At 43.0% G+C, this 25,130-nt stretch overlaps 3 protein-coding genes across 6 annotated transcripts in view; 1 reads left to right on the top strand and 2 right to left on the bottom strand.

The window, feature by feature from the left end:
• Positions 1-12,356, top strand: part of LOC108104683 (kalirin) — a 41,160-nt gene extending 28,804 nt beyond the window's left edge. For 2 of the 4 annotated variants that reach the window (XM_017210884.1, XM_017210885.2), the window contains 10 exons: positions 62-119; positions 5,500-5,593; positions 5,662-5,913; positions 9,893-9,958; positions 10,025-10,120; positions 10,179-10,294; positions 10,354-10,470; positions 10,536-10,725; positions 10,826-11,206; positions 11,271-12,356. In XM_017210884.1, the coding sequence (XP_017066373.1) occupies positions 62-119; positions 5,500-5,593; positions 5,662-5,913; positions 9,893-9,958; positions 10,025-10,120; positions 10,179-10,294; positions 10,354-10,470; positions 10,536-10,725; positions 10,826-11,206; positions 11,271-11,477 (1,577 nt within the window). In that variant the 3' untranslated portion in view covers positions 11,478-12,356. Of the gene's footprint in view, positions 1-61; positions 120-1,586; positions 2,113-5,499; positions 5,594-5,661; positions 5,914-8,951; positions 9,169-9,892; positions 9,959-10,024; positions 10,121-10,178; positions 10,295-10,353; positions 10,471-10,535; positions 10,726-10,825; positions 11,207-11,270 lie in introns of those variants that run through there. The other 2 variants (XM_017210887.1, XM_017210888.1) reach the window with 2 other exon arrangements.
• Positions 12,357-13,853: 1,497 nt separating this feature from the next.
• On the bottom strand, positions 13,854-15,565 carry LOC108104677 (divergent protein kinase domain 1C). Its single transcript, XM_017210868.2, has 5 exons — positions 15,312-15,565; positions 15,099-15,251; positions 14,908-15,045; positions 14,638-14,846; positions 13,854-14,575 (listed from the first exon to the last, which is right to left on the bottom strand). The coding sequence occupies exons 1-5, from the start codon at positions 15,459-15,461 to the stop codon at positions 14,002-14,004; spliced, it is 1,224 nt and encodes a 407-aa protein (XP_017066357.1). The 5' UTR covers positions 15,462-15,565; the 3' UTR covers positions 13,854-14,001.
• A 200-nt stretch (positions 15,566-15,765) lies between these two features.
• Positions 15,766-25,130, bottom strand: part of LOC108104676 (glucose transporter type 1) — a 72,251-nt gene continuing 62,886 nt past the window's right edge. The window contains 2 exon segments of the mRNA XM_017210867.2: positions 15,766-20,966; positions 23,732-23,835. Coding sequence (XP_017066356.1) covers positions 18,523-20,966; positions 23,732-23,835 — 2,548 coding nt within the window. The 3' untranslated portion in view covers positions 15,766-18,522.

Genomic DNA, 25,130 nt, shown 5'->3' with positions numbered 1-25,130 from the left:
GTCATTCGTTTTTTTATATTTATTTTCCCGTTTTGAATCAACTTTATTCGGTTTTCTGTAGGCAATCGCAGCAAGGCGGATGCACTCTCATCGTCCACTAAACGCCGCGGATTCAGCGGGTGAGTAACTTAGCCCCTCTAAGGCTCATCTTGTTTCTCCAAAATATTATGTTCTGGCTCTTGAAATGTGTTTTGAAAATGTTGCCAGATAAGAAGGCTGGTTCCCCATTTGGGTTTGTGACGTAGGTTGAGTCCCTAAAGATTAAGAAATTACCATTTGTCCCAAGAGCTGGCATTTATCGAAATAAAGTTGATTGGAGATAAGGAAATATTTTAATCAATGTTCCCCCTGAGAATAGCCTTTATGTTTCGAACATCAGCTAAGATTTCGATCGTCTATTGTATAATTATAATAATAGTTAGCTCAGTCAGGCCTCATCCATGTAGTCAACCAATTTATATGCCGAAAACAAATTCATAAATCGTTTTATAATCAATCAGTAGTCTGGCAGCCAGATAGCCAACAATGCCATCGCCTGTCTCCATAAATCTGTTAGGCTGGCAGAAGTACTGAGTTCACCCACATCGATTACCCCAACTTCATCCATTTGTTCATTTGCCATGCGTCACCGCTTGACAACTCTGAACGAAAACATCAAAGGGTGTGAAATGTGACGAGGGAGTCGTGTCAGTTTCCTAAGAGAGCATATCACTAAACTGACTTAAGCCCACAGTATTTTGGACTTCATTGAACTGATCAAATGACTCACTAAAGTCACCCTGATATCAAAGTGGGGTACTCATGCGCAAGAGGCTGGAGATAAACCTCGAAACATACGCAAAGGGATTTCCCTCAAACTTGCAGATAGATTATTCAATTGCTGAAGTTCAAGAATACATTTCTCAGCTTAATTCTGAAGAAAAATTATGTTTTTCAAAACATTCATTTTTCAGAAATATTAAGTGGAGAATATGTTTCTCAAGTCAGTTGATAAATATACGCAGAACTAGCAGTACTCAAAACCTAAACTGCGGGTAAACCCAAGAGGGATATTAACATTTTTCCGCTGGTGTAATTAATCGCGTGTCGCAGAGCTAAGGCGCAAGTCATAAAGATATAAACCCGAATACAACAGCACCGATATCAACAACAGTTGTGAGAATTACAGCTGCGAGCGAAAAAAGCTCGAAAGTAACAAGAAACTCAGGAACCGCTCAGCTGCTCCCAGTTTTTGCTCATTGTTATTGTTCTGCCATTCGTTTTTGTTCTTTGAAGGCGAGGCTACACTTGGAAAAATCATGTTTAGTTGGATTGACGATAATACTTTGTAAGTCACTATATAGGTATATCCCAAACTGAAAAATAATAGCACAAAGTCCGCTCTGGGCAACTTACGATAGGTGGTAATAAGTGCATCTAATTCTTTAAGTGTACCCTCTCCCTTGGATTCTCACCCATTGTTCACTTTCCAAGTTTGAGTTGGTTTTCATGGGTGCTCGCATTGCGTTGCCGTTTTCTCCAGAAATCGAAAGCCCCGTTGGGAGAACCTTTTCTTGGTCGCTCGCCGTCGAGTTTTGGCTCAGTTTATGATTAGACGCAGAGCCGTAAAGGTCTCTCGATTCGCTGTGCCGGTATCTAGCGGGTTAAACAATTAGCGCCACAGTGTTTGAAGTGCTCACCTCGGCGGATCGCTTATCTGGGCATGTGCAACAATAACAATAGTGACTGCGGCCACTGGAGCCGGTTAGATAAGATGGCCGAAAACGGTTTCCATTGCGAGAAAGCTGCCGTAGTACCCGGAACCGCCGGTTACTGCGATAACAACAATGTGACTTCGAGTCCTAACTCACAGTGCCAGAACAGTTTGCTCCAAACAAAACGCAGTTCGGCGCCCACTCAATCCCGATCCAAGTCGGTGCCCAAGCTGATGAAGTCCCTATCGCTGAGGAGTGGCGACAAGAGCGGCAGCGGGTCTTCCGCCGTCTTGCATCACCAGCAATCTCTGGGCGGAAAGCCTTCCGGCTTCACCTGTGTTTGCTGTGAAAATCCCGCCGAGATAAACAACAAAACCACCGAGAGACGGTATTCCTTCCTGAAGAGATTCCAAAAACGGTAAACTTTAGTTCAATGCTAGGGCTGTGTTTGAAATTAGAAATTAGAAATGCAGAATTTAGAGGTCGGTCCAGAACTTTTCCTACGCCATTAAAATGTTAATAAAACAAAGAACCGTAAAATTGGTCACTTGAAACCCGAATCCATGAGTCTGCTCTAAGCTAGCCCCACTTTCAATTAGTCGCCCTCGTCTCAATTGCAGTAACGAGCTCCTTGGGCATCATGTGGCTCATGTTTTCTGTGCGGCTCATCAGCTTCTCAATTGCCCAACTTAAATCAGCCTTAATTCCGCTTTTGTTTTTATTACACTTTCGGGAGAGGGTAAAACACTTTCAGTTGAACTTGAGTTCATGTCTTATATCTTCTTCAAAATATTTTGGATAAAAAACCAGGGAAGAGTATTCAAAGGTCTGCATCCCTTTCCCTCTTGATTTGACTTCATTTCCTCGAGTTCTGTTTTCTCTGCTATGAGTAAGCTCCATGAGACGAAGATTGCGGGCTGGGTTTGATTTATCGACAGCAACGTGTAATAGGAGTCCGTCTGGGCAATCCGGATGGCCGTTGTTCATTATGCAGCTGCAGTTACTGATCCGGCACGTTCGTCTGCCGTAAGACAGACACGTTGTTTGTTGTTTGTCCAGCAGCCTCACTTAGTTTTTGGGTGAGCCAATGAGTGTTTCGCAGCTCGTGGGCTCCCCCGAAAATATTGTTTGCCCAAAATGCTTGGGAAATATTTAAATGAGGGACAAGCGAGTTGCTCTGTTTCGGGGCATATTTATTCCCCGGCTAACACGATAATCACCGAAACGAATAGGGAATACCCATAAATATTCTACTGAGCGGCAACCGGTTTTGTTTTTCCCACCAACTTTTACGATAATTGCGCAATTAGCCAATACAGACTTGAACGATACCTGTTGAGCAGAGGCACTGCAGCCGATTAAGTTTATTTATGTCTGGCTTTAAAGGGAAAGTTCTATTAGAGTGAGGACTGGCACAATTTGATACTGTCTTTGTCCTTCTTAGTCAGCAGTGGACTTCGTCATGGGCTGTGAATACGACAGAGATAAGTGTCAAAGGAAAAAACTTAAACGATAGCAGACCATGCGTATTAATCATACGCCTCGTGGGCCAGCAACAATAGAAGGGAGAGAGCACCGATTGATTTTTGATTTGTTTTGATATATCGCACCCGCTCTATGCGGCATTATTACTGGCAATTCTCGCGCTTTCTTATAATTACGCATTCGATCGAAACGTTACTTTAAATAGCCTTTTTTCCATTTGGAACAATCTTATCGGGCTGGGCTCTGGTTGTGGGGAAAACAACGGCAAGGTTCTCCTGGGAACTATTTTATGTTTCCTATTTCTTTCTTCCATTGTTGCTTCGCTCTCTGGAAATTACACAACAACACTTTCAATATTTGCACTCTAATTGGGCACTTTGTTTGCTGTTGGCTCACTCGAGTGAGCATTAGGCGATGGCAGCTCCTTCTCCATCGCCTTATTTCTGCCCAACATGAATATAGATTATTGTCCGAGTCAACCACTATATAGCCCCGAACCTCCGACTCCCTTTCCTTTCTCCCTGCTGCTGCTGTCACTTTGCCACGGACTCTTTGTCTCAAGCACTGTGTCAATATGCGCGTGTGTTTGTCCAGGATATATGCAAAGAATCGTGGGACTATAAGGCTTACGGGGGTAAAAGGATCCTGCTCAGCAGCTCGTGCTACCGAGTCCAATGAACTAAGTGGTATTTGTATTTCCCCATACTGAAAGGCACTGGAAAAGTAGTTTACAGTCTGGGAAAGAATTGAGTATATAATCTTGAATTCTTGAATTTTCAAAAGTTTTTCATTTACCATTGACCATCAGGGAGAAGCATTTTAAATTAAGAACATCCCAAGAAATGTATTCATAAAATGTTGAATTGATTACTAATTTTACTTCTCTTATCGAAATATTATTCATTAATATTACTCACTATTTGGATCAAGGGAGTAGTATAATAAACAAACAATCACCCACTTAACTCAATCAAGTCTTAAAATTGTGAAATTTGAAAACACTTAATTTCCTAAGAAAAGCGACAGCGCATTTTCTTACACATCCTTGGGTGACCTACTCCTAGATTCAATAGAATCATATTATATCCCATTTAAGATCCATTACTAATATTTATTAGTAGTACTTAGCAGATATCTTTCGGTGTACAATTTGTTATCGAGCAGCAGGAGACGGAAACTGCAAAATTGTTGCATACTTTGCGGCGACCCCATTAATACACACCCAAACAAACATGAGTACGTCGCTGGCAAAGGGAGACACTTTGGCTATTTGCCTAAAACATTACATCAGCCAAATGAATTTTGAATGCGGCCAACAAGCTCATAATAAATTAAATACAATTCCTGGAAACGAACCGGTATCTCGTTCAATTTGACCAGTCGAAAAGCAGCGCGTCCCCGTTCCTTGTCCTTGTCGTCTGTGTCAATGTTTATTTTTACTTCGAATTATGTTACATGCCATTGGGTTCTGGCTTGCTGGCTGCCTAGGTGCCTGAATGCCTGGATGCCACCTGCCCGTCCACTTGGTTCCACTCTTTTGTATTTTGTTTAATTGATATCGATTTTGGAAGCGTTTAAGGCGACTAGTTTGCCCGTTAATTAAGCTTAATTAATATTTTATAAATGGCATATTTAAACAGAGCTTAGTTTGCGGTTTTGCTGCTGTCTGTAGTGCATTTGCACTGACCGCAGAGTTTTCACCGCTCACCCAAATGAGCTGCTGAAACCCAAGCCATCTGCTGCCGAGGTGTCCTCCCTTGGCAGTGTTCACTGTGGCTGATTAATGACTCGGCTCCCAGAAAAGTCGAAACTTGACCCATAAACTTTGCTCTGGCTGCGAATTAATCAAAGGAGCGTTGAAGGAAATATTTTTTATTTTACGGGGCAAATGCGGTAAAAACTTGAAGCATAAAAAGCGAAAATGAAAGGGGATATAAACGGGAATTTGACTCTTAAATTGTGGAATCATAAAACCAATTTGGGGAGGGGAGAGCCAGAGCCCTTTAAAAAGGCAAATGGTAATGGGAAAATGAATTGTGCCCACTGTGCGAGCGGCGACAAGCGAACAGCGGGCGGCTTTTGGCCAAGTTAGCAGCCGATGCTGGCGACAGTCTGATGTTAGCCTCTCAGCTGGACAGCCATCGAGCATTTCTTTGTTTTATTTATTTCCACATTTTATTTGGCACGCCATGAGATGGAGGAATTTGTGCACACCACAACGACGATTCGCAAGTTCCTGTAGGCCATATCCCACGAAAGTTCCTCAAGTGTTCGAACTGTCATTTAACTGTCGATATGTCTTGTATCTTGTACTTTCCAGGCGCAACTGGCTGCCGCTGATGAATCGCAAGGGAACGGACAAGGCGCCCAACAGCAAACCGCTGGTGAAGAAGCCCTCGGAGAAAAACCTGAAAGTGAGTGCTTCATTTAACGAGCGTTTATTTATATCATTTGACGTTTTTCCATGCTATTTTATATCTAGACACCCCAGAAGCACGCCGAGGAGCTGGCCGAGCAGCAAAATCAGCAGCCAGGTGGCAGTCCCGCCACCGTGGTGCCATCCTCGCAATTCCCCACCTCCACTCAGCATCCAGGAGGAGCCGGGGACTATGAGCCGGACGAGGAGGTCGGCTTGGAGCTGCCGCCGCCCATGAAACCCATCCAGGAGCCGCACCTGATTGCCAACGGACCGCCCGCATTTACCAAGGACGCCAAGGAGAACTCGGGCAATATGGTGAGTATCTGGGCACAGCACGGATTTCTGAAGATTTCCCACAGGACTTGAGTGAGTGGTGGTCATTTCGCAAGACTAACTACTATGCGAAATATCATTAGCATTGGTCAAGCAATCTGGGTGTGATTTTTAGTAGATGTAGAACTGAAAGCAAGGACGATTAAGATACAAATTGCAAGTGCACGTTTATGTTATGATGGAAAAAGTGTAATTCTGAAAAGTTAATACCGTTTTTTAAGGTAATACAATCCAGCCACCCTAACGTGAATGATATTCCCTGTGGCTCTCGCCCAATCAGCCACCCAATCGCTCACTCTGAGTTTGTTTGCTTAGCACGCAGCTCCTCTAATATGTGTTTCCCACACAAATCAAAGCGGTTTATTGTGATTTCGGCCCGTTCGCTTCTCCTCCATCGACGTCATCGGCAATCCGAGCACAGTTTTTGCTCAATTAGAGACTAGGAGGCGCACGCATTGTTCTCCGGTGGACTGGGAATCCTCCTCTGCTCTCCGGTCTCTCGTTTCTCTGGGCCAGCCACCTCTGCCATAAATGCGCCACTTTATTTTGTTTACAGTCGAAGCGGGAGAGTGAATAGACCGCCGCACCGTAGATACAGAGATACAAGAAGGCAAAGATACTCGAACTCGCAGATACGACGCATAAATTTCGGCAGTCAAATTAGCCCACAGACTTTGTCGGTCGAATGTGCGTGGGGCGGGACTTCCACTTGGTTGGTACTTTTGAAAGCAAATTACAGGCAAAGGATATAGTCAATGAGTCTGGCTGGCTGATTCATGGCTGCGAATGTGGCCTTAAATTATGCGGAATCCGATGCACTGTATAAGCTTGCGTGGTACTAAACTGAATGCTGAAGTATGTGCTTCTGTAAAGTAGAGTTTGTTTATCATAGGGGGTATACCTAATAGCAGCGGAGATAATTGAATAGAAAAGGTTAAGAACTCTTACTCACTCATCCTTAGTTTATACCTTTTATATTGATAATGACTTTATACCTTATTGTAAGGATTTTCTCCTTTTCAAAGCTCACGGTTGAGTTTCTGCACTGATTATATCTAATCCAGCTAGTTTGTTTTCCTCTACGCTTTATCCTTTTTCCATTTTAATTAACCTTGTTGGTGGTCCCACAGAAAAGATAAACTATGACAGAAGCCTTTTTCATTTTCATTTTCCTCCTATCTCTATTTGTTGTCAAGAATGCACCACACAATGTTTTTGTAAGTTTATCGAAATATATACTTAATTTTTTTAAAACATTCGCTGGTTTTTACAATAAACTTCCAAAAAACGATTAATTAGGAACTGTCTGTCATTCGAGAGTTCTGAAAAACCCCGACACACTGACATCTTTGTAATATTTCAAGAGCTGCACATTTTTAGTGTTTTTTATTACACCGTGCACTTTGGGGACTTTAAAGTTTGCTTTTGGCTCTCCTTCAATTTGATTAATGATTCGATTCCCTGTTGCTGTTTCTGTTTGGAGAGCTCCCCGAGTTGGTTGTCTCGCATCCATTCCGAGCTCTTTTCATCCGTTCCATCCGATGTGTCCGTCGCCAGAACGTCGCCTTTGCTATAGCCACTTTGTCCGTCAATAAATTGAATGTCGTCTGGTCTGTTCTGCTGCGCGTTCTCTATTTCGCTGATGATGATGATGGCTTATTAGCTGAATTCGGTACACAGAGGAAACTTTTCGTACCTTAAATTTATACATACTGCTTTCATATCGAGAAAACTGCAACTTATCAGAATACAATCTGTGCAAAGAAGACTTCTAGGATATAAAAATTCTTAATTAAGTACCAAGAGAGAGAGAGAGACTAACTTAGGATTTTTGTTCTGTGCAGCTATGCAAAATTTCGGCTGGCTTGTACAAGTTGCTTTGCCTTGATGCGTCAACATTTAATTGTATTCTTTCCTGTTTACAAATTCTTTTTTCTTTTTTTTTTGGTTTCGGCTGGGTGCGAACTTCTTAACCCAGTTAGGTTTTCGTATATCGCTTGTGCTAACTTTTTGGCCTACTTGGCATTCGGGTCTCGGCCTTATTCCTGTGCCACCTTTGTTTAGTTCGCCTATTTGCATTGTCATTAATTTTTAATAGTTCTCCTTGTCGAACTTCGCGCCCTTTGCGAGTTCTCTGTACATGTATATAGAATATATATCTGTGGATATATGTGACATCAGCCGCTGCAAGTCGACTACCTCCCCTTTTTCAAACAGGCTAATTAAATGTCACACCACTTAGATGAGGGTACGTCATTGCGTGGGTTGTTCCTTTGGTTTCAGCTTTTATTGTTCTTTAGTTTACTGCTGATGAAATTCTAATGTAAGGCCCAATGTCCGCTGATATCAGACTTCCTTTGCTGAGGGTGATGAATGGAGGTTTGGGAATTCCCTAAATTGTAAGCAAGAAATATTATTCACTTTAAAAAATGAATAGTAAAATGATCAATTTGTTGCTTTACTCATCACGAAATCTAAACTAATCAAGAATTCTTAGCATTTGGCTATATATTTCGGAAAATATCGAATCTATAATTGAAATATCTCTCAAGACTTTATAGCCGAAGGTATTTCCTTGTCGATCAGTGGCACCCTCTAGACCATTTTGCCGCGAAATGCGAATTAATTTATGTATTTAAGAATTCATAACAACAACAGTGCCAAGCAGAGCCACACAAAACACACACACAAACACACATACACACATCGGGAATACAAAGAGAGTTCCCCCGATGCCCCGTCCCCGCCTATCTATATCTCTATATCTCTCTGTTTAGCTTTCGCTCATTCGATACTATATGCCATACAATTATTTCAACGCTTTTCCTCAAGTGAGTGCGACGAATTTCTTGGCGGAGCGTTGATTGAGAGTTTCTTTTTGATGTCGCAAGGGGGAAGCACTGTGTGTATGCGTAAGTGGGTGGGTGAGTGGGTGAGTGGGTGGTTGGGTGCCTGTGCTATGCCTACATATGTAAAACATGCTGGGCAACAGGCGAAACTATTAGGCCAGTCAGTCAGTCGCTCCGTTCACCGCTCGGCGTTCAGTCGTCTTCGAGATTCTCGGCCTTTCGCATTGATAAAATGCGTCGCCGTCGCAAAGTCCTTATAAAGGCCAAAGTTTCGAAAGACAGTTCCCCATAAACGGTAGCCGAAAAACAACAAAATACAAAGCAAATCAACACTGCGCGCTGGGAATTTTAAGCAACACGTGCCATGAGCTGTTTCTTCCGCTTATTTGTAAGCTGCATTCGCCGTTGTAATTTGTGATTCGTTTTCGATGACAGAACCCCATTATTATTATTATTATTATGGCCAAGCCCAAGCAGCTGACCCATCTTAATCTTATCGCAAAAGTGCTCAGAATGGAAAGTTGATCACAAGAAAAACAATAGTTACACAATGTTATCTACTGACTGAGCCAAGAGCGAGTTCTGGTTATAATTTTAGTAGAACCAACAGTAAAGTAGGGTGTGTGTGTGTGTGTGTGGTTGTGTGTTTAGTTAAGTTTCTTATTTATGCAACTGAAATTAATTCGGGGCCCTGTGTGCGAGTGCGAATGCGAGTGCGAGAGTGTGCGAGTGGGAAAATAAAAATAAGCTAGTGATTCAATTCGAGCTGAACATGCAACCCCGTAGAATGTGTTTATTTTGAAAATTACCACAAAATGATAGAGGTTTTTCCTCTACTCAACTCTATTTGCGGCCACGCTGCGTATGAGCAATGTTGGCTGTCGGACTAATTCAATACACATAGTTTAGTCAAAGTTTATTCAATTTCAATAGGGAGATTGTTAGCCTTAAAAAGTTATTGAATCAAGAGCACGGACGGTGAGGAAAACTTTTTCAATTAGCCGCCTGCTGCACAAGGGGATAATGCAATAATCGCCGCTCAAACTTTTCCATTATGCATTTGGCCTGACCATCACTGAGTTTCCCCTTCTTCTCTTCTCCCGCTTTTGCAGGCCAGCACTGGCAAAATGGACGGCAATCCACTATCGGAAATAGAAGAAATTGTCAAGACGACAACGGTAAGTGCTTCGGTCGATGGCTGCGAGCGCAAGACTAACCCATTTTCCTGATTTTCCAATCTGCAGGAGCAACACGAGTCCAACAGTCGCGCGGATGGAGGCGGTGGAGCGGAAAATGCCAGCACCAATGGCCACGGACGCTCCCACGACAAAAATGATGAGGTGAGTTCGGATTTGAGAGTTAGAGATTGGCGAGATTATAATTGTATATCCTTTGTAGGAACACACTGTGATCTCAGACAAGGCTGCTGCTCTCAAGAAGCGGCAATGCGCATTGGCGGAGCTGATGTCCACGGAGGAGACCTATGTGAAGGATCTGAGTGTGATCGTAAATGGGTATGTGGAGCAGAATTTGTTGAGGGAAAGTCAAATCCTAAATGATATAAAATTTTCAGCTACATGGCAGAGATCAACAACACGAACAGTGATATACCCCTGCCCGAGAATTTGAAGGGCGGCAAAATAAAGTTGGTATTCAACAATATCAAAGACATCTACGAGTGGCACAGGGAGTGAGTAGAGAGAACGAACCTACTACAGTGAAAAACTTATTTAATATTACGTAAATCTTTTCCAGCTTCTTTGTAAAGTCTCTGCGTACCTGCCAGAATTCGCCAGCGGATCTGGGCCCGCTCATCAAGCGCTCATCCACTAAGTTTGCTCTGTATTACACCTTTTGCAGTAATATGCCGCTGTCGGAGTACATAGTCAGCGCCCATTATCAGTATTTTGATTGCATACGCCAGAAGCTGAAACAACGCCTGGATGTAAGTCGGCATTGCCTTATCAGCTAATCAACTAATTAGGAATGCATACAATTATAATTTCTGATGCTAACTAACGACTCCCTTCCTTTCGAATCCCCAGTTGAGCAACCTTATCATCAAGCCAGTGCAGCGAATCACAAAATACGAGCTACTGATCAAGGAGATCATCAAGGCCACAGAGGGAGCCGGCCTCTACGACGAGATTCCCATGCTGCAAGAGGCCTACCAGCAGATGAGGGTGGTGGTCAAGACAGTCAACGATATGACGGTGGTGCTGCGCAGCCTGCAGGACTTTGATGGAGAGATCACCGCCCAAGGCAGCCTTCTGATGCAGGGTTCCATGAACTGCCTGGTGGATGCGGCACAGAAGCAGCGCGAGCTTCAGGTGTTCCTCTTCCAGCAGATCATCATCTTTGCCGACATTGAGAAGGCCAAGAACCAGTTCTCCAGTCCCGTATTTAAATACCGATCGCACATACAGGTATTTGATAACTTTAGAACTATATTTTTTGATTGGTTAATAACAACTACTTTTCATCGCCCAGCTCAATCACATGCAAATGAAGGAACTGGGCGACTGCCGCTTTCAGATCAGGTCGACTGACCCTAAGATTGCGGAGATGACGATCATCTGCCAGGCGTCATCGCAGGAGAGCTACGCGGGATGGCGAGACATGCTGAACAAGATCCTGCAGCAGCAGAACGACCTCATCTTTATGCTCTCCAATCCCCTGCAAACCAAAAATAAGTGAACGCCCTCTGAGGTAGAATTCCAAATGACAAAGCAGGAAAGCAGGAAAGCTTGAAAGTTTGAAAGCTTGACAGCAAGCAAGAACAACAAACGAAAGTATGAGAAAATGATATTGTAATGTGTTTTGGGCAAAGGGTTGTCCGCCACCCAAGTGAGCATCAGCCTCGCACTTGTTTTCCCGTCTGTGCGTCTGTGCGTCTGCTTACGGATCGTCTTGCTCACACCCAGCACCCAGATACACTCGCATACTCAGTCCTAATTTGTATGTAACTTGTAATTGTAATTTATTTATTTGTCATCGCCTGCGTTTCCGTTCAGACCACCTTTAGTTGATAGTTTAAGCCGCCTTTATGTTCTGTCAGATTCTGTTTTCGTTTCCGGATTTGTGTGTATGAAACGCAAAGTATTATATGCTCAAGATTACCTTTGACATTGTGTGCATTTTTAACTTAATTAGACTCCGTTGCTCTCAGTTGAACTTCCTCAAATCGGATTTCTTAGCGATCGGCAGCCAAGACCTACTCAGAATCAAAAGCAATTCACATTTTCGTTTCGTATTTTTATTCGCATCAAACGCAGAGTAAGAGTATACCTATTCTATAGCCTTAGTTCGGTTAATCATAGTTTAAACTTATCGTAACTTGATTTGCTTTGGATAGCTAAAGCAGAGACTCGTGTACTGGCACTCGTTCGAGTGCTGCAACTTCGTGAAATAATTTAAGCTTAACGTTAGTTTATGAATGCAATGCAAAGCGTATTTGTACTTTATGTTTTACAAATAAAATATGTAAGCTTTAAACGTAATCAAAACCAGAAACAATAAGTTTTTAATTATTCTAATTTAACATTATGCCCAAAATAAACAAAAAATGTCTGCTCAGTTGTAATTTTATTTCGGTTTTCCGCATCATTTCATACTCTTTGCCCAGTTTTCAGTTATTATTTTCACAAACAAGGACACTTCACATACTCGTAGACTAAGTAAGTCATCAGAAACGGAACCCTAATACCTTAAAGATAGCACTTAAGCGAAACCTAACTGTATACCCAATCCAATTTTTCGAAGCGTATTTCTCTTTTTGGTGTCTGTGCGTTTATGTTAGTTGGTAAGAAACAGGAGGCAGTAAGGATATTGTACAGTGTAGCATACGAGGTTAAGTCAGAGCCACTCCGGTACACGTACTCAACCAGGACCAGGATTTGATTAAACGAATAAATAATGTATAAAACATGAGACGAAGTTACTAAGCGGTTGTTCACACGATACGTTCGAATCGATTTTGTCTCTGAAAAGCACCCACACACACTCTTACACACACGGACACCCGGCTACAGTCTGGATAATGAATATGAATGAAATTTGAATATATCAATGCGAAGAATAACAATAATGATTTAGCATAGCTAAATGTAGGAAGCGAACATGAAATGTATTTTTTTACAAAAATTGTGAAACGAACCTCCGGCATAATTCGTAATTAAATGTTAAAGTCGCGATGACGGATCGGATCGGATCGGATCGTAGGATCATAAGATCCTAGATCGGATGACAAGCAAACGCACAGTGAGAGGAACTCAAATGGCCACAACATTTTCTACATTTTTGCACTTAACTCGTAGAGCTACTCAACTCACAGCCGATCGATCGTAACATGTAACATACTGAATTCTTTTCGATTATATATTAATGGCACTTACCTTACCGATTAACTAATTGTTGTACTTAAGACCCCCCAGTCGAAATTCTAGATAATTGTGGTAATTCAAGTGTGTGTTTTAGTTTATCTAATTACTCTGACTAAATATAAATATACTACTTACAAGAGCGACATCATGTACGCCAGTGCAATGCGAACAGCATCAAGTAAATGTGTTAATCTGTGTTTTAGCCAAGTAAGCACCAGCTTTTCCCTCGGAAAACGCTCGCAAACCGCCACTCGAGATCAACAGTTGGCCCGGGCGCAGGCTGCAAATATAATATAAATATATCCAGAAACCAATATGCAAATTGTATGTAACCAACCAACAAAGCATGTAATCTGAATTTAAAATTTTCAAAGTGAATAATAATAAAGCAAAAGTAGCTGAATAAACTTAACATACTCAACTAAAACCAATTCGTTTATTTTCAAGGTTAGTTACTTATCGCAATAATCGTAGTTAATAAATACTACGTTTTTTGAAAATTTCATGACATTTCAAACTTGGCGCTCAACTTGAAATAGTTTCCAACACTGCATTTGAGCGAATACGTGTGAATGTCAAATAATGAAGAAGAAAACTATGAGCTTGTGAATGATTTTTGATTAAAATTAACAATAAAACAAATATTTAAAGTATATTTTATATTTCATCTTAAGAAAGTATACTGAATTTCTTGTGTAGTTAATAAAAAGCATTTTCTTCGTTTTATTTCGGTTTAAATAATTAAGACTAGTTATAAAAATGCTATCAGTTTTGAGCAAGCTGTGCGCCAATTGATCTACTTTCTGCCGATTCCCGGACTTTTCAGATTCAAAAACTTCTCAGATTCCCCGACGTGCCTGCCCCTCATCGGGGGTATCGGATCCTGCGGATGCAGCTGCAGCCTGGTGAAGTTGTTTCAGCTCGTTGTACAGCCTCAGAGCGAGCTGCATGTTGGGCGCCCATTGGCGTCCTAGCACTTGATGTTCTTTGGGTGGCTGCACGCACATCTTGACCAGCTTTTGCAGCGTCTTCGAGAGACGCACTCCGCTGAGCAGGCCGGGCTGGAAGGTTCCCCCGCCTAGGAGGATGTGCTCACAGAATATCTGGAAGTTGTTGTTCTGCTGGATGTGCGTGCAGGATTGCTTCTCCTCATCGCAAAGACCTCTGCAGGAGTGGAAGTGGCAGTCCTGGTTGGTATGGCACTTGACGCCCCTGGACAGCCGCTTGTCCAGTTGGCTCTCCACATAGACATGCTCGGCGCTCTGGTACTTCAGCCTTCGTTCGGAGGCTGTTCCGAAGCGGTTTACCTGCATCTTGCACATTTTCAGGGGTTCCGGCTTCATTTCGTCCAGTCGGAAAATGTATTCCATTATGTTGAGAGCGTGCTTTAGGCGCTGCACGCGATTGGATGCTCTGAAATGGTGAAGGGAAAACCATTAAATATGAGTTCCATGCAAGGAAAGCTAAGCACCCACAGATACTGCATAATGCTGGGGTTTGACTGCACGATCTGCAATCCCTCAGTGGCATAGTAAGGACCACAGGAACCCAGAACTGCTGGGAATATGGACTCCTCGTCGAACAGCTTGCCCATCATGTAGTTGTTGTCCTTGAACAGTCTCCAAAAGCTAACCATCTGCTGAGAGTTATCATCGGCTATTTCCTGGTTAACCAAAGCGCGGATCTGAAGTATAGAAAGTGTGTTAAGATCCTAGAATTTTCACAGTTAACGCCCTTTTTCTTACCATATTATCATCAAGGGTGACATTATAGGCCAGTATGATATGCAGCTTTACGATCTCATGGAACTCCTCGATCTTGGGATAGATGGACTCGCCTTTGCTGTTCGTCCAGCTCAGTTCGTCATCATTGTGCCGGGCCAACTGATGGAAGAAAATTGTAGTCTTGACAACCAATGCCGGAAAACCCGACCTACCTTCACCGCATACATATCACCGTTCTTTTCGGCCGTGAAGAGAATAGTTTTCATGTCATTCAGTGGGCACTGGAAGTTGTCGAAGGAAGATTGGGAACCACAAAGTTCTTCACACAGAGAGCCGCTGTACTCATGTTTTTCAAACTTTTGGCACTGTTTAGTTAAGGATGTTATGTAGTATTTCATCTGGAAAACCAGTTGTGGTCATTTTACCATAAGATTGAGGCTCCTATGGGACATCAACTTAAAGCAGAACTTGAGGTTGAGAAAGGCGTAGCTGAAGATGCCCACCGCCAGCAGGACCGCTATTAAAACCGTGCGCTGCATTCCAAACCGAATTTTCCGTCGCAGGGCGGTCAACATTTTAAAATCCAAAGACTTCCATTTTCAATTCCATTTCAATTCGTTTACACACCCCATCGAAGGTACGGGTATATACACTTGAAGCCCAGGACTGTCACTTCAACTTGGCACATCCTTGACTTGCGCACTTTCAACCTGTCTATCGATAACTATCGCAACCAGTGCTTCCGATTCATCCTTCTTCTATGATATCGGATTTCGAAATATTCTACCGATCTGATCTAATAGAGCCAAATGAATATCCAGACAGACAAATGTGCTGATCCCAAGATATTCTCTTCCTCCCAATCAAAAGACATTTTTGTATTTTGAAATTATTACTTAACGTATAATTCTTTATTTATACTCTCTGCTAAATTGAGCAATTTACTTTACTTAATTCATCAATTTTTATTTGTATTTTTAATAAGTTGTCTTTTAATTTCATTCAAGTGTTTAGAGTTTCCGTTTTGGTTTTGGTTTTTGTTTTGGTTTCTTTGTTCTGCTTTACTAAAAATTATTTAAATTCAGAATCATATACCTAGGTTCAAGTTTATTGTTGTATATTAATAATATAATTATTATTCCGCATCATCCTCTCCTCCGATCCCCTCCGCAGTGCATAGGAGTCGGAGTCTGTGTGTCAAGTCTGTATCGGTTCTTGAGTGTGTTCTCGGGGGTCTCTCTACTATTCACCTTTGCGTGTATTTATATACTTAAGATAACCGCTCTGTATGCACAATTTAACTAGTTATGTACACAACTATATGTGGCTATGACCAATGCTAGAACATGTCCGAGTCCGAACCACAAACTAAAGTACAAACAGGTAAAAAAACCGCTAGGGTATAATGCCATTGTTAATTGTGTTAATTCAGCTATATATCTCGAACGGCATCTCACTAATTCTTGCAGCTGGCTTTGGTTTTGTGTGTGTGATTATCCTGGCCCGAAATCTCATCGATTCGAGGGTCTTTGGGTTAACTGGTAAGTTTGTGTCTTCGCTACGTGAACTTTAAAAGGGTTTGCCTCGGTCTTAGTTAATTCCCATAGTCGATTTCCTATTACTGGATCTATGTCTTTAACTCGGTCCGTTTTCTCTTGTTGGGACTGTCTGATCTGTTATTTACAGTTCGAATAGTGCACTCAACTTAGGGGCAGTTCGTTTCTGTTTCCGTTTCCGTTTCCGTTCCCGGTTCTGTATTCTTCTGTCCGACGTTTTGTGGTGCTTGTTTTATGTTTTTTATACTTGATTTAACTTTACGCAATGTTAACATTCTGTCTTTTGATTTTGTTACAAAATCGCACGGCCGCGTGGCGTTTTAACTTTTTGTTTGTTTTTTTTGTTTTTTTTTAGTTTCGTAATTCCGTTGAACTCATTATTGTTTTTTTTTGCTTATTTCATTAAAATAATGTAAAAAATCTGCAAATTGCATGCTCCTCGTTAATTAATGTGCCTTTAAAAAATGTCTATGATTTCTCTATATGTATTCATTCTTATATTTACAGCAGTTTTCATTTCGATTTGGTTTTGCGAACGTCGTCTTGAGTTTTCTTTTTGTTTTCTTTGAGTCCAATTGGATCTTGTTGTTGTTGTTGTTTTTGTTTTTGTTGTTCATTTATTTAAAACCTTTGTTTTTGGCAGTGCATTTATATTTATTATTTTCTGTCACTAATTCATAATGATTCGCCTCGGCTAATGACTACAAATTAAGTTCGTTAGTAGTTAGTCGTAAATTAGGTTATTAATTAATCAACAGCAGTTATTTACAATTTCTCGGTTTGTTTTTGTTCTCACGCAAGGTACGTCTGATTCAACGGCCATTAAATTAAGTTGGAGTGCTTAGTTTACAGTTAGTTTGAGTTGATTGAGTTTTCGAAAGCAACTGATTCTGCAGAGAGATTTGACTAGAAAGTATAATTGGAAGACAGTTGTTCGGGGATAATACACACGTGAATCGAACCGATTGGGGGACTTGTGGAAAATTGAAAAACTGTGGGCTTGAATCGAACGGAAACGTATTTAATCCTTGAGCAAAACGGCTTATTGCTTTATTACAAAAATCGCAAGCAGTCCCTGAAAAACGCGCATATCAAATAAATGCTAACAAAACTCTCACTTCCGCCCTTCTGCGTAATCTTAACATCTCTTTTAACATTAAACTGGTTGTTGCCCTTAGTGTGCCAAACTACAGTTGCTGTTCTCTTGCTGCTTTGTTCGTTAATAAATGGTTAATATTATTACTTAGTTGCAGTTGCAGTTGCAGTTGCAGTTGCGGTTGCGGTTGCTGAAACTCTAAATCTTGTGGCGCTGCTCCGATCTGATCCGTCGCTTCCTTATAGCTAGCTTTAACTGGTATGTTAGATTGGTTGTCTATCATCTAGGCTTGAGTAGGTGTGCATTATTATTTCCATTTGCCTTGGCTCTTAACTATGTATATGGGTTTAGTCAATTTAAATATGCAAATTCAAAACCTTCGCTTAATGTTTAACTTGAATATACAAATGCTCTCCGCTCTATAGCTTGTATTTATTATGTATACGCACTGTTAGCTTAAGTATTCTTTTCATTATTTAAAATAGTCGTTGTTCATCTTCCTCTTGTCTTTTGCAGCTGATGTGATTCGTGTGTGTGTGTGATTTGTGCATTAGGGGGAGCGTCTTTCGAGGGGCTTAAAGTAAGTTCAGGTACCGAATGACGCCTCAAGAACTATAGGGATGAAATCTTTAGTACCTGATTATTTCCACCCCTCAAAATCCACTCATCTCCCTTGGTGCTCTGAGTTTTTCTCAGTGTGTCGTTCTGATTCTCGCTTTAAACAGAGTTTTGGCTTAGCACAAAATTAACATTAATTTTCTTAATTTTTTGGCAGTGTAAAAATTGTAATTAAATGTATCTATGGCTCTCGATCGGCTGTCCAACACCTCTGCCTTAGATATTGCTTGTCCAGTCGCCACATGGTTAGTCTTCGTCCAGGCTCTGCGACCGTCGCTTCGAGACCACCAGGTATTTGCGACCAAAGTAGGGTGAATCTGCGGGATGCAGGATTCAGGATGCAGTGAGTTCCGTAACTGCGATCGCTCACTTTTTGCGCAGGAAGTCGGTGTATTTGCGTGCTCGCTTGCGCACTCGCTTGAGGGCCGATCCCAACCGGAATTGCTCATCGGTGAGGTCGTAGGCGTGGTGCGAGGAGTTCGGGTGGTTCAGCAGGTGGTGCACGTGGGCATGGGTGTGGGCGTGGCTGTGGTGCGATTGTGAGTGCGGTGAGTTAGCGTGATGGTAGTGATGCATCTGGACAAAGTCATCCCCAGCGGGATTAACGGACCCCGAAAGCGGTGATCCCGGGGACATGGGTTGCGCTAGCAAATTGTGTTCGGAGGCGGCGTCGAAGGACTCGAAGTGGTGCAGCTGCTGGTGGTGCGTCAGTGGTTGCGGCGACGGCAGCGACGAGGAGTGCTCACTGGTCGTGGAGGCGCCACCACCTCCCTCCAGTCCCCCGACTCCAGCGAACTCCTTGGGTAACTCGTCGATACCCAAGGGTTTCTCGAAATGGGAGTTACCCGACATGTTCGTGTAGTCATAGCTGGGATAGGTGTAGGGCAGATAGCCGGCATGGTGGCCTTCGCATCCCACCTCGGAGTTGTTAGCGGCACCACTCCTGTTGTTTATGAACTTCACCTCGTTGGCATTCCTCTCCAGACTGCTGCTGAACACTATGTTGATATTGTTAGAACTCGTTGACAAGTTGATATCCGTGGGCGAGAGCTGTTCCGTGGAACTCTGGTTCAGATTCGTCTCCTTAGAGATGGCCCTGTAGTTCTGGAAACACTCAGCAGCATCGCTGGAAGCTGTGTTCGTGGTGTTCGTGTTGTTGTTGGTCGCATTCTGGCCCTGCTGGAAGTTGTTCTTGTACTGAAACTCTAGAGCATTGGAAGGCTGAAAGGGATAGTTCTTGGAGTTGTTAAGGATGTCGCTGGCCGTGGCATCGCCCTTGGACAGATACTGGTGGATGTCCTCGCTGGTGATCTGCAGGTCCTGATCCAAGTAGCTGTTGCATTGTATGTAGTTGTAGTTGTTGCTGCAGCAATTGTTGTAGGCCTCGCCGGCGTCCTGGTGGAACATCACGGTCGTGGTTGCCTCGTCCTCGAACTCACAATGATAGTTGCCACTGCCTTTACTCCCGCGACTTCCTTTACTTCCTCTTCGCTTCCTTGCTGCTGCCGCCGAAGTGCTGGGACCCTCGTCGTAAACGGAGGTACTGCTGGTGATCTTCCTGCAGGGCTTCTTTTCGGGTTCCGGTTCGGGCACCTGCCAGACGTCTAGCTTATCCTCTTCCTGATCTCTCTCAAGACCTCCCACGGCTCCTTCCATCTCAGAGGGTGATCTGCCATCGGCCAGGAAACTCCAGCGAATGGGCGACGGGGAACAGGCGTACTCGGGCAGCTCGGTGCTGCCCAGAGCTCCCTTTGAACTCTGACGTTCCAGCGTGGATCCCTGCTCGGTGGCCATGTTCTTGGCCCGGTCAAAGATCGAGGTCAGAGAACCCAGCTGACTGTTAGGACGACTGGCATTCAGGCCCCTCAAGGAAATGGAAGTGTAACTAGGCTGACGATGTTCCGGCAGCAAGCTCCTCTGGCTCCTGTGGTGCTTGCGCACCGCAGCAGAGGCTGACTTTATGGAGTTATTCCGACTCAACGAGGACCGAGAGCCATAGAGACTCGTCGAATCCGTCTGGTAGCAATAATCAGAGCTCGTGCAACAGCTACTCGGTCGTCGAGAGGAACCATAGAGGTCTTCGGCAAAACATTGGGCCAGCTCGGTGCGAGAGGAACTGTTGGTGGCAGTGTTGCAGCAGGTACGGCGCACCAAAATCTCCTGAACCTCCCGATCGGAGCAGGACGGGTCCTGGCAGGCATTCGTTGTGGATATATCGGTAACGGAGCGGTGGCGACGACTGGTGCAGATCGATGGACGCACCACCGAGTGGTTCGCTGAGGAGGAGGAGGCCTGGTGGGCACCGGGCAGACTTCCGCTGCCCTGCCGCCTCCTCCGACTGTGGTGGCGACTGTGGTGCGAGTGATGGTGGTGCGAGTGCGGCGAGGTGTGGCGACTGTGGTGCGGACTATGGCTGTGCTTGCGCTGCTGGCAGTGGTGCAATGGCGGTGGCTGCTGTACTGGTGGCGGCTGCTGTACGGGTGTTGGTGGTGGCTGTGTTAGCGAGGGGTTGGCCTGATCACATACGACTTCCTTCTCATAGCTACAGTGTACGTATTCGTGTGTGGTATAGCGGGACTGGTGGTGCACCTGCTGGTGGTGCTGGTGACCCTGCGGCTGATGCGGCTGGTGGGGCTCCTCAGCGCGACTCGTGGAACGAACACTGGCAGAGTCAGGAGGCGAGGCGCTCCTCAGTCAAGGCCCGCTGCTCGGGCAGACAGGTGGAGGCTGACGAGGGTGATGGGGCGCAGAGGCAGCGCTCCGGCCCTGGTGTGTACTTCGGCCGCCTTCTAAAAATCGCTCGGATGCAGCTGCCCAGCGAAATGTGGCAAATGGCGTTGGCGATTGGCGATTGGCGAAAAAACAAACAAACCAAAGTCGAGAATACGAAAAAAGCAATTAATACGGCGGGCCAAATTGTTGGTTTCTCGTCATCGTTAGAGTTTAATTTATTGTCGGGCTTTTTTCGGGCGTTTTTAGCTGCGATTCATTCACTACTGCTGCTAATTAAACAGTGCATGCAAAAAGTCCATGCCAATAATACGCATGCAATCGGGAAAGGCGATAAAAACGCTTGCAATCGCTTGCAAACAGTCATGCAGAGTCCATAAAACAAAAACCAACAAAATGACGATGAAGTTGATGAAGGCGAAGGGCTGCTTGATTGATGGTCTGATTGATTGGTTAATTAATTAACTAAAATGATTAAAATTTAGCAGTTTTTTGTTCGACAGATGCGGCAATAACAATAGCTGTAGATTTATGGCTTTTGGACTTCACCCTTTAAGAGTTTAAATAAAAACTAAAATTAGTACCGCTGCTGTTTATTATTAAATTAAAGCCAATTAGGTTTTTTAAGCTAATTTCTACTTTGAAATATTTCTAGAGCATGAAATAATTATGATTTTATTGGTTGACTCTTAAAAGAAAAAATGATCACGTGGACTGAATGATTCGATTTTAATTTGTGTTTCATTTGATTTGAAATTGTTTTCCTATGCTTAAGTTTTTAGTCGCATTATTGGCACTTTTCTTTCTGATCTTTGAGCGAGTGGGTGACTTGGGTGTATCTGGGTGTGTGGTGTTTGTATTCAGAGAGAGGTGCGACTTTTCTTTACTTAGCCAATCGGTTCGCTTCTTTTTGATTCTTTTGATTGTTGGTCCCAAGATCAGTAGTTTCCCCTTCACTTGCGTACTATAAAGGAACGAAAGGAAATCAATATAAGCTACGGTTCATCAGATCCGAACTGTCAGTGGTTCGTTTTAGCGTCAGCTTGAGCCTTGGCCAAGTTGCATATACATATACATATATATATAGGACTATATCTATAGACTCGACTGGGTGCATTTGGTTCGGGCATTTTCATGTAAATGCTTTCGTGATTGGCTGAGTGGGTCAGTGGCAGCGTGGTGGCTCAGTGGCTCAGTGGCTGACTAGCTGACTAGCTGACTAGCTGGGTTGTGGTGGCTTATTAGTTAGCGGTGCTGGGTCAACCTACATGACATCCTTCCGTGCGCCGAGTGCCGGCGGAAACTGTAGTCGTCAACCTCGTCGTAGTGGCACTTTCTCGTCACCTGCGGCGTTTGCATGTTGGTGCCGTAGTTCGTGTAGCACTGGCCCGATCCGGATCCGGATCCGGCCAAGCCGAGGACTCCGCCCGGACCGTAGTTGCTCGATCCGGGACCCAGGAGGTTGGTGCTATCGCTCAGCGGATAGGGACCCATGCCTTCAACCGTCAGGGAAAACGAGGTCGTACCAAACACTTTTATTATTACAAAGTACGGCAAAAAGGATTTCTCGGTTGTTCGATGTTCGATTTTCGATTTTCGTTTTTTCGTTTTTGATTTTTGATTTTCGTTTCATGCAAGATCAGATAGTCGCCAATATTGGTTGTAGTTGTTGTTGCCGAGTTGGTTACATACAATAGTTGAGTGTTGGTTGTGTGTTGGGTCCAGTTGATGGTTGATTTAGATCGATTGATTGATAGGTTTCCAATGTTAAAAATTGTTTGATACAAAAAAACACAATTCATAAATCCGAATGGAAATAAACAATGCAAGATAGTTAATTTATTCAGACAGACGCGGGCATCGCATCGGGTCTTAGGTTAGTTTACAGATTAGAAGAGAACAGTACAGATCGAATTTCTACAATAACAAGCAGCTAGATAGATGATTAGGACAGAGTCACAAGATAGTGGCATTCCAAATAATACTTCAGAAGTTCTAGGCAAACAATAACAGTCAGAAATTTATGGTCACACAAATATTTATATCAATGAGTGGAGATGATGGAGGCTTGGTAAGAGGTTTTCAATGGGTAGGGATAATGCATTATATTTTCTGTTAAAATAAATAAAGTCAACTTGTGCCCAATTGCTCGTTGGAAAACTATAAGAAACTTTCTCTGTTCTTACCTTAAGAAATTAAAACGATTTAGGGTGCCACTGAAGCTATAAACTTAAAATGCCTAAAAGTATGCAACGAAATAACCGCTAGAGATTTCAGTGGCACCTCTGTAATTTGTAATGACAAGCGTAATTTTGTGTTATTATGTTACATCCAAAAAAGTGTTTGAAGTTCCCTACAGACTTTAGTCAGTATAATTTAGGCACTGTGTCAAACAAAAAACAAATTATGCAACACGTTGAACAAGGGTTGTTTATAAGCCAATTTACATAGATACATTCGGTTTGATGGTGTGCCTTTGCGGAGTTAAAACAGTTAACAGTTAACACTCGAAATTAGGATTCTTTTATGCTTATGTTTACCTAAAGGATATTTGTGTGTTGTGTCACAATCTGTGTATATGGATATGCAAATATTGGGTGTGTGTGTGGCTCGAGCAATTTGCACAACAAATAACGAGGAAATTAAAAACTCAAACGGAAACTAGAAACTGGAAGTGAAACTGAAACGCAATCGAGGTGTGGCTGTGGTTTCGGGATAACAGGAAGTCAGGAATCAGGAGGATGTGAGGATGAGGATGTGGAGGATTCGAACTCCGATTCGGATTCGTATTCGGATTCGAATAAGGGTGTTCTAGGTGGAACGTTGGCGTGTTTTGGATTCTTACGTGAGTCATGTTGGGTCTTCTCCTCAGATACCATCAAGGCGGCATGCTCGATGCCAGAATTCATACTTTGTGGCTCCAAGCTATTTGTGCAGTTTAGCATACTCCTGAAATTCGCACACTCTACGATTATGTTTTAAGTGTAAACGTATTTGGTAAATTTAATTTCTTTGCAACTAATGAGAGCAATTTCGAGAGTTTGTCTTGGATTTGGCTGTTTGTTTATTTGGTTTCTTGGTTTGGAGTTCAGACGTACAACGAAAGGATGGTCTCGCTTTGACACTTGACTTTCGGAGTGGAGTTCTCTGTAGTTAGTGTCTGAGGCTGCTTGGAAGTTATTAGGCGCGGCTTAGAAATCAAAAGTAAAAACGAAAAGGCAAATCAAAATGGTAACTAACATAACATTTATTGGTAATCAAACAGAAAACGTGAAATTAAATTGATTTAAACTAGCTCTAGTACTAGGTTGGAATATGGCGCCCACGTCCTCCGTCCCAGAATCTTCCAGGAATCACTATGAGTGGAGGTGGTTTTTGATATTTTTAAGTTATTTGGAAGCTTTTGACGGGTTGGTGGGTGTCACACTGGTTCTCTGGGGTGGAGATCTCCATTAGAGGAGCTTCACTGTGCCTTGGGGTGCGCGGAACTCTTGGCTTCGACCTCGCTCTGCGACAGCTCAAAGTCGGCGGTGGTGGCACTATTTTCGTTGGCATTATCCTCGCTATATATGTGGATATTCAAGAATCGGGCAACAAAATCAGTGTGCGTGTGGTGTGGCTGTGTGAGTGGGACTTATGTGGGTTTAGGGTGGACCACTTTAATGTTTAAACTAACCAATTTACTTCGTTAATGATCGATGAGGGGAACGGGGGCGCAATGACAGCGATTCTGAGTTATCAGATGACGTGATTGATTGGGCCAGAAAAAATGAGATGCGACTCTTAAGTATAGTAGTAAGTATAGGTAACGTATAGGCTATGCATAGAGAGAGTTTGAAAGTAGAGTATTAAAGTTGATATTAAATATTGGGTATTTATATAGTTGGCTAGTATGAGTCTTATTTAGTTTGCTTTTACGGCAGCCAGTAGTTAATGGGTTGTAGTTATAGTTGTTGTTGTAGTTGTAGTAACAAAGTAACGATTTTGTAACAAAGTACAGGCAAAGTTAAGCAAACATGCCGAAAAATTGATAGAAACTTTGAGCGCAGGAATTCACAATTTCGATTTGGTTAGGTTTCGTTTTGATTTTGTCGATTACAAATTGTACATAAAGTGGCTAAATAAAGTACAGCAATACGAGCTACGTTTAAGGTGGAAGTTTGAAGAGCGAAACGCATCGGATTGGGTATATGATTTTGATTTTGATTTTGGATATTCGATATTGGGTCATTTAGATACGGAGT

The sequence above is a fragment of the Drosophila eugracilis genome, unplaced genomic scaffold, assembly GCF_018153835.1.
Source record: "Drosophila eugracilis isolate 14026-0451.02 unplaced genomic scaffold, ASM1815383v1 contig_2088, whole genome shotgun sequence".
NCBI lineage: Eukaryota > Metazoa > Arthropoda > Insecta > Diptera > Drosophilidae > Drosophila > Drosophila eugracilis.
This window is presented reverse-complemented; position numbering and strand designations above follow the sequence as displayed.

Coding starts and splice junctions, on each gene's coding strand:
- LOC108104677 (XM_017210868.2), bottom strand. CDS start 15,461: ATGTTGACCGCCCTGCGACGGAAAATTCGGTTTGGAATGCAGCGCACG. Junction 15,252..15,311: donor ATAGGAGCCTCAATCTTATG/GTAAAATGACCA, acceptor TTAACTAAACAG/TGCCAAAAGTTTGAAAAACA. Junction 15,046..15,098: donor GTGATATGTATGCGGTGAAG/GTAGGTCGGGTT, acceptor TTCTTCCATCAG/TTGGCCCGGCACAATGATGA.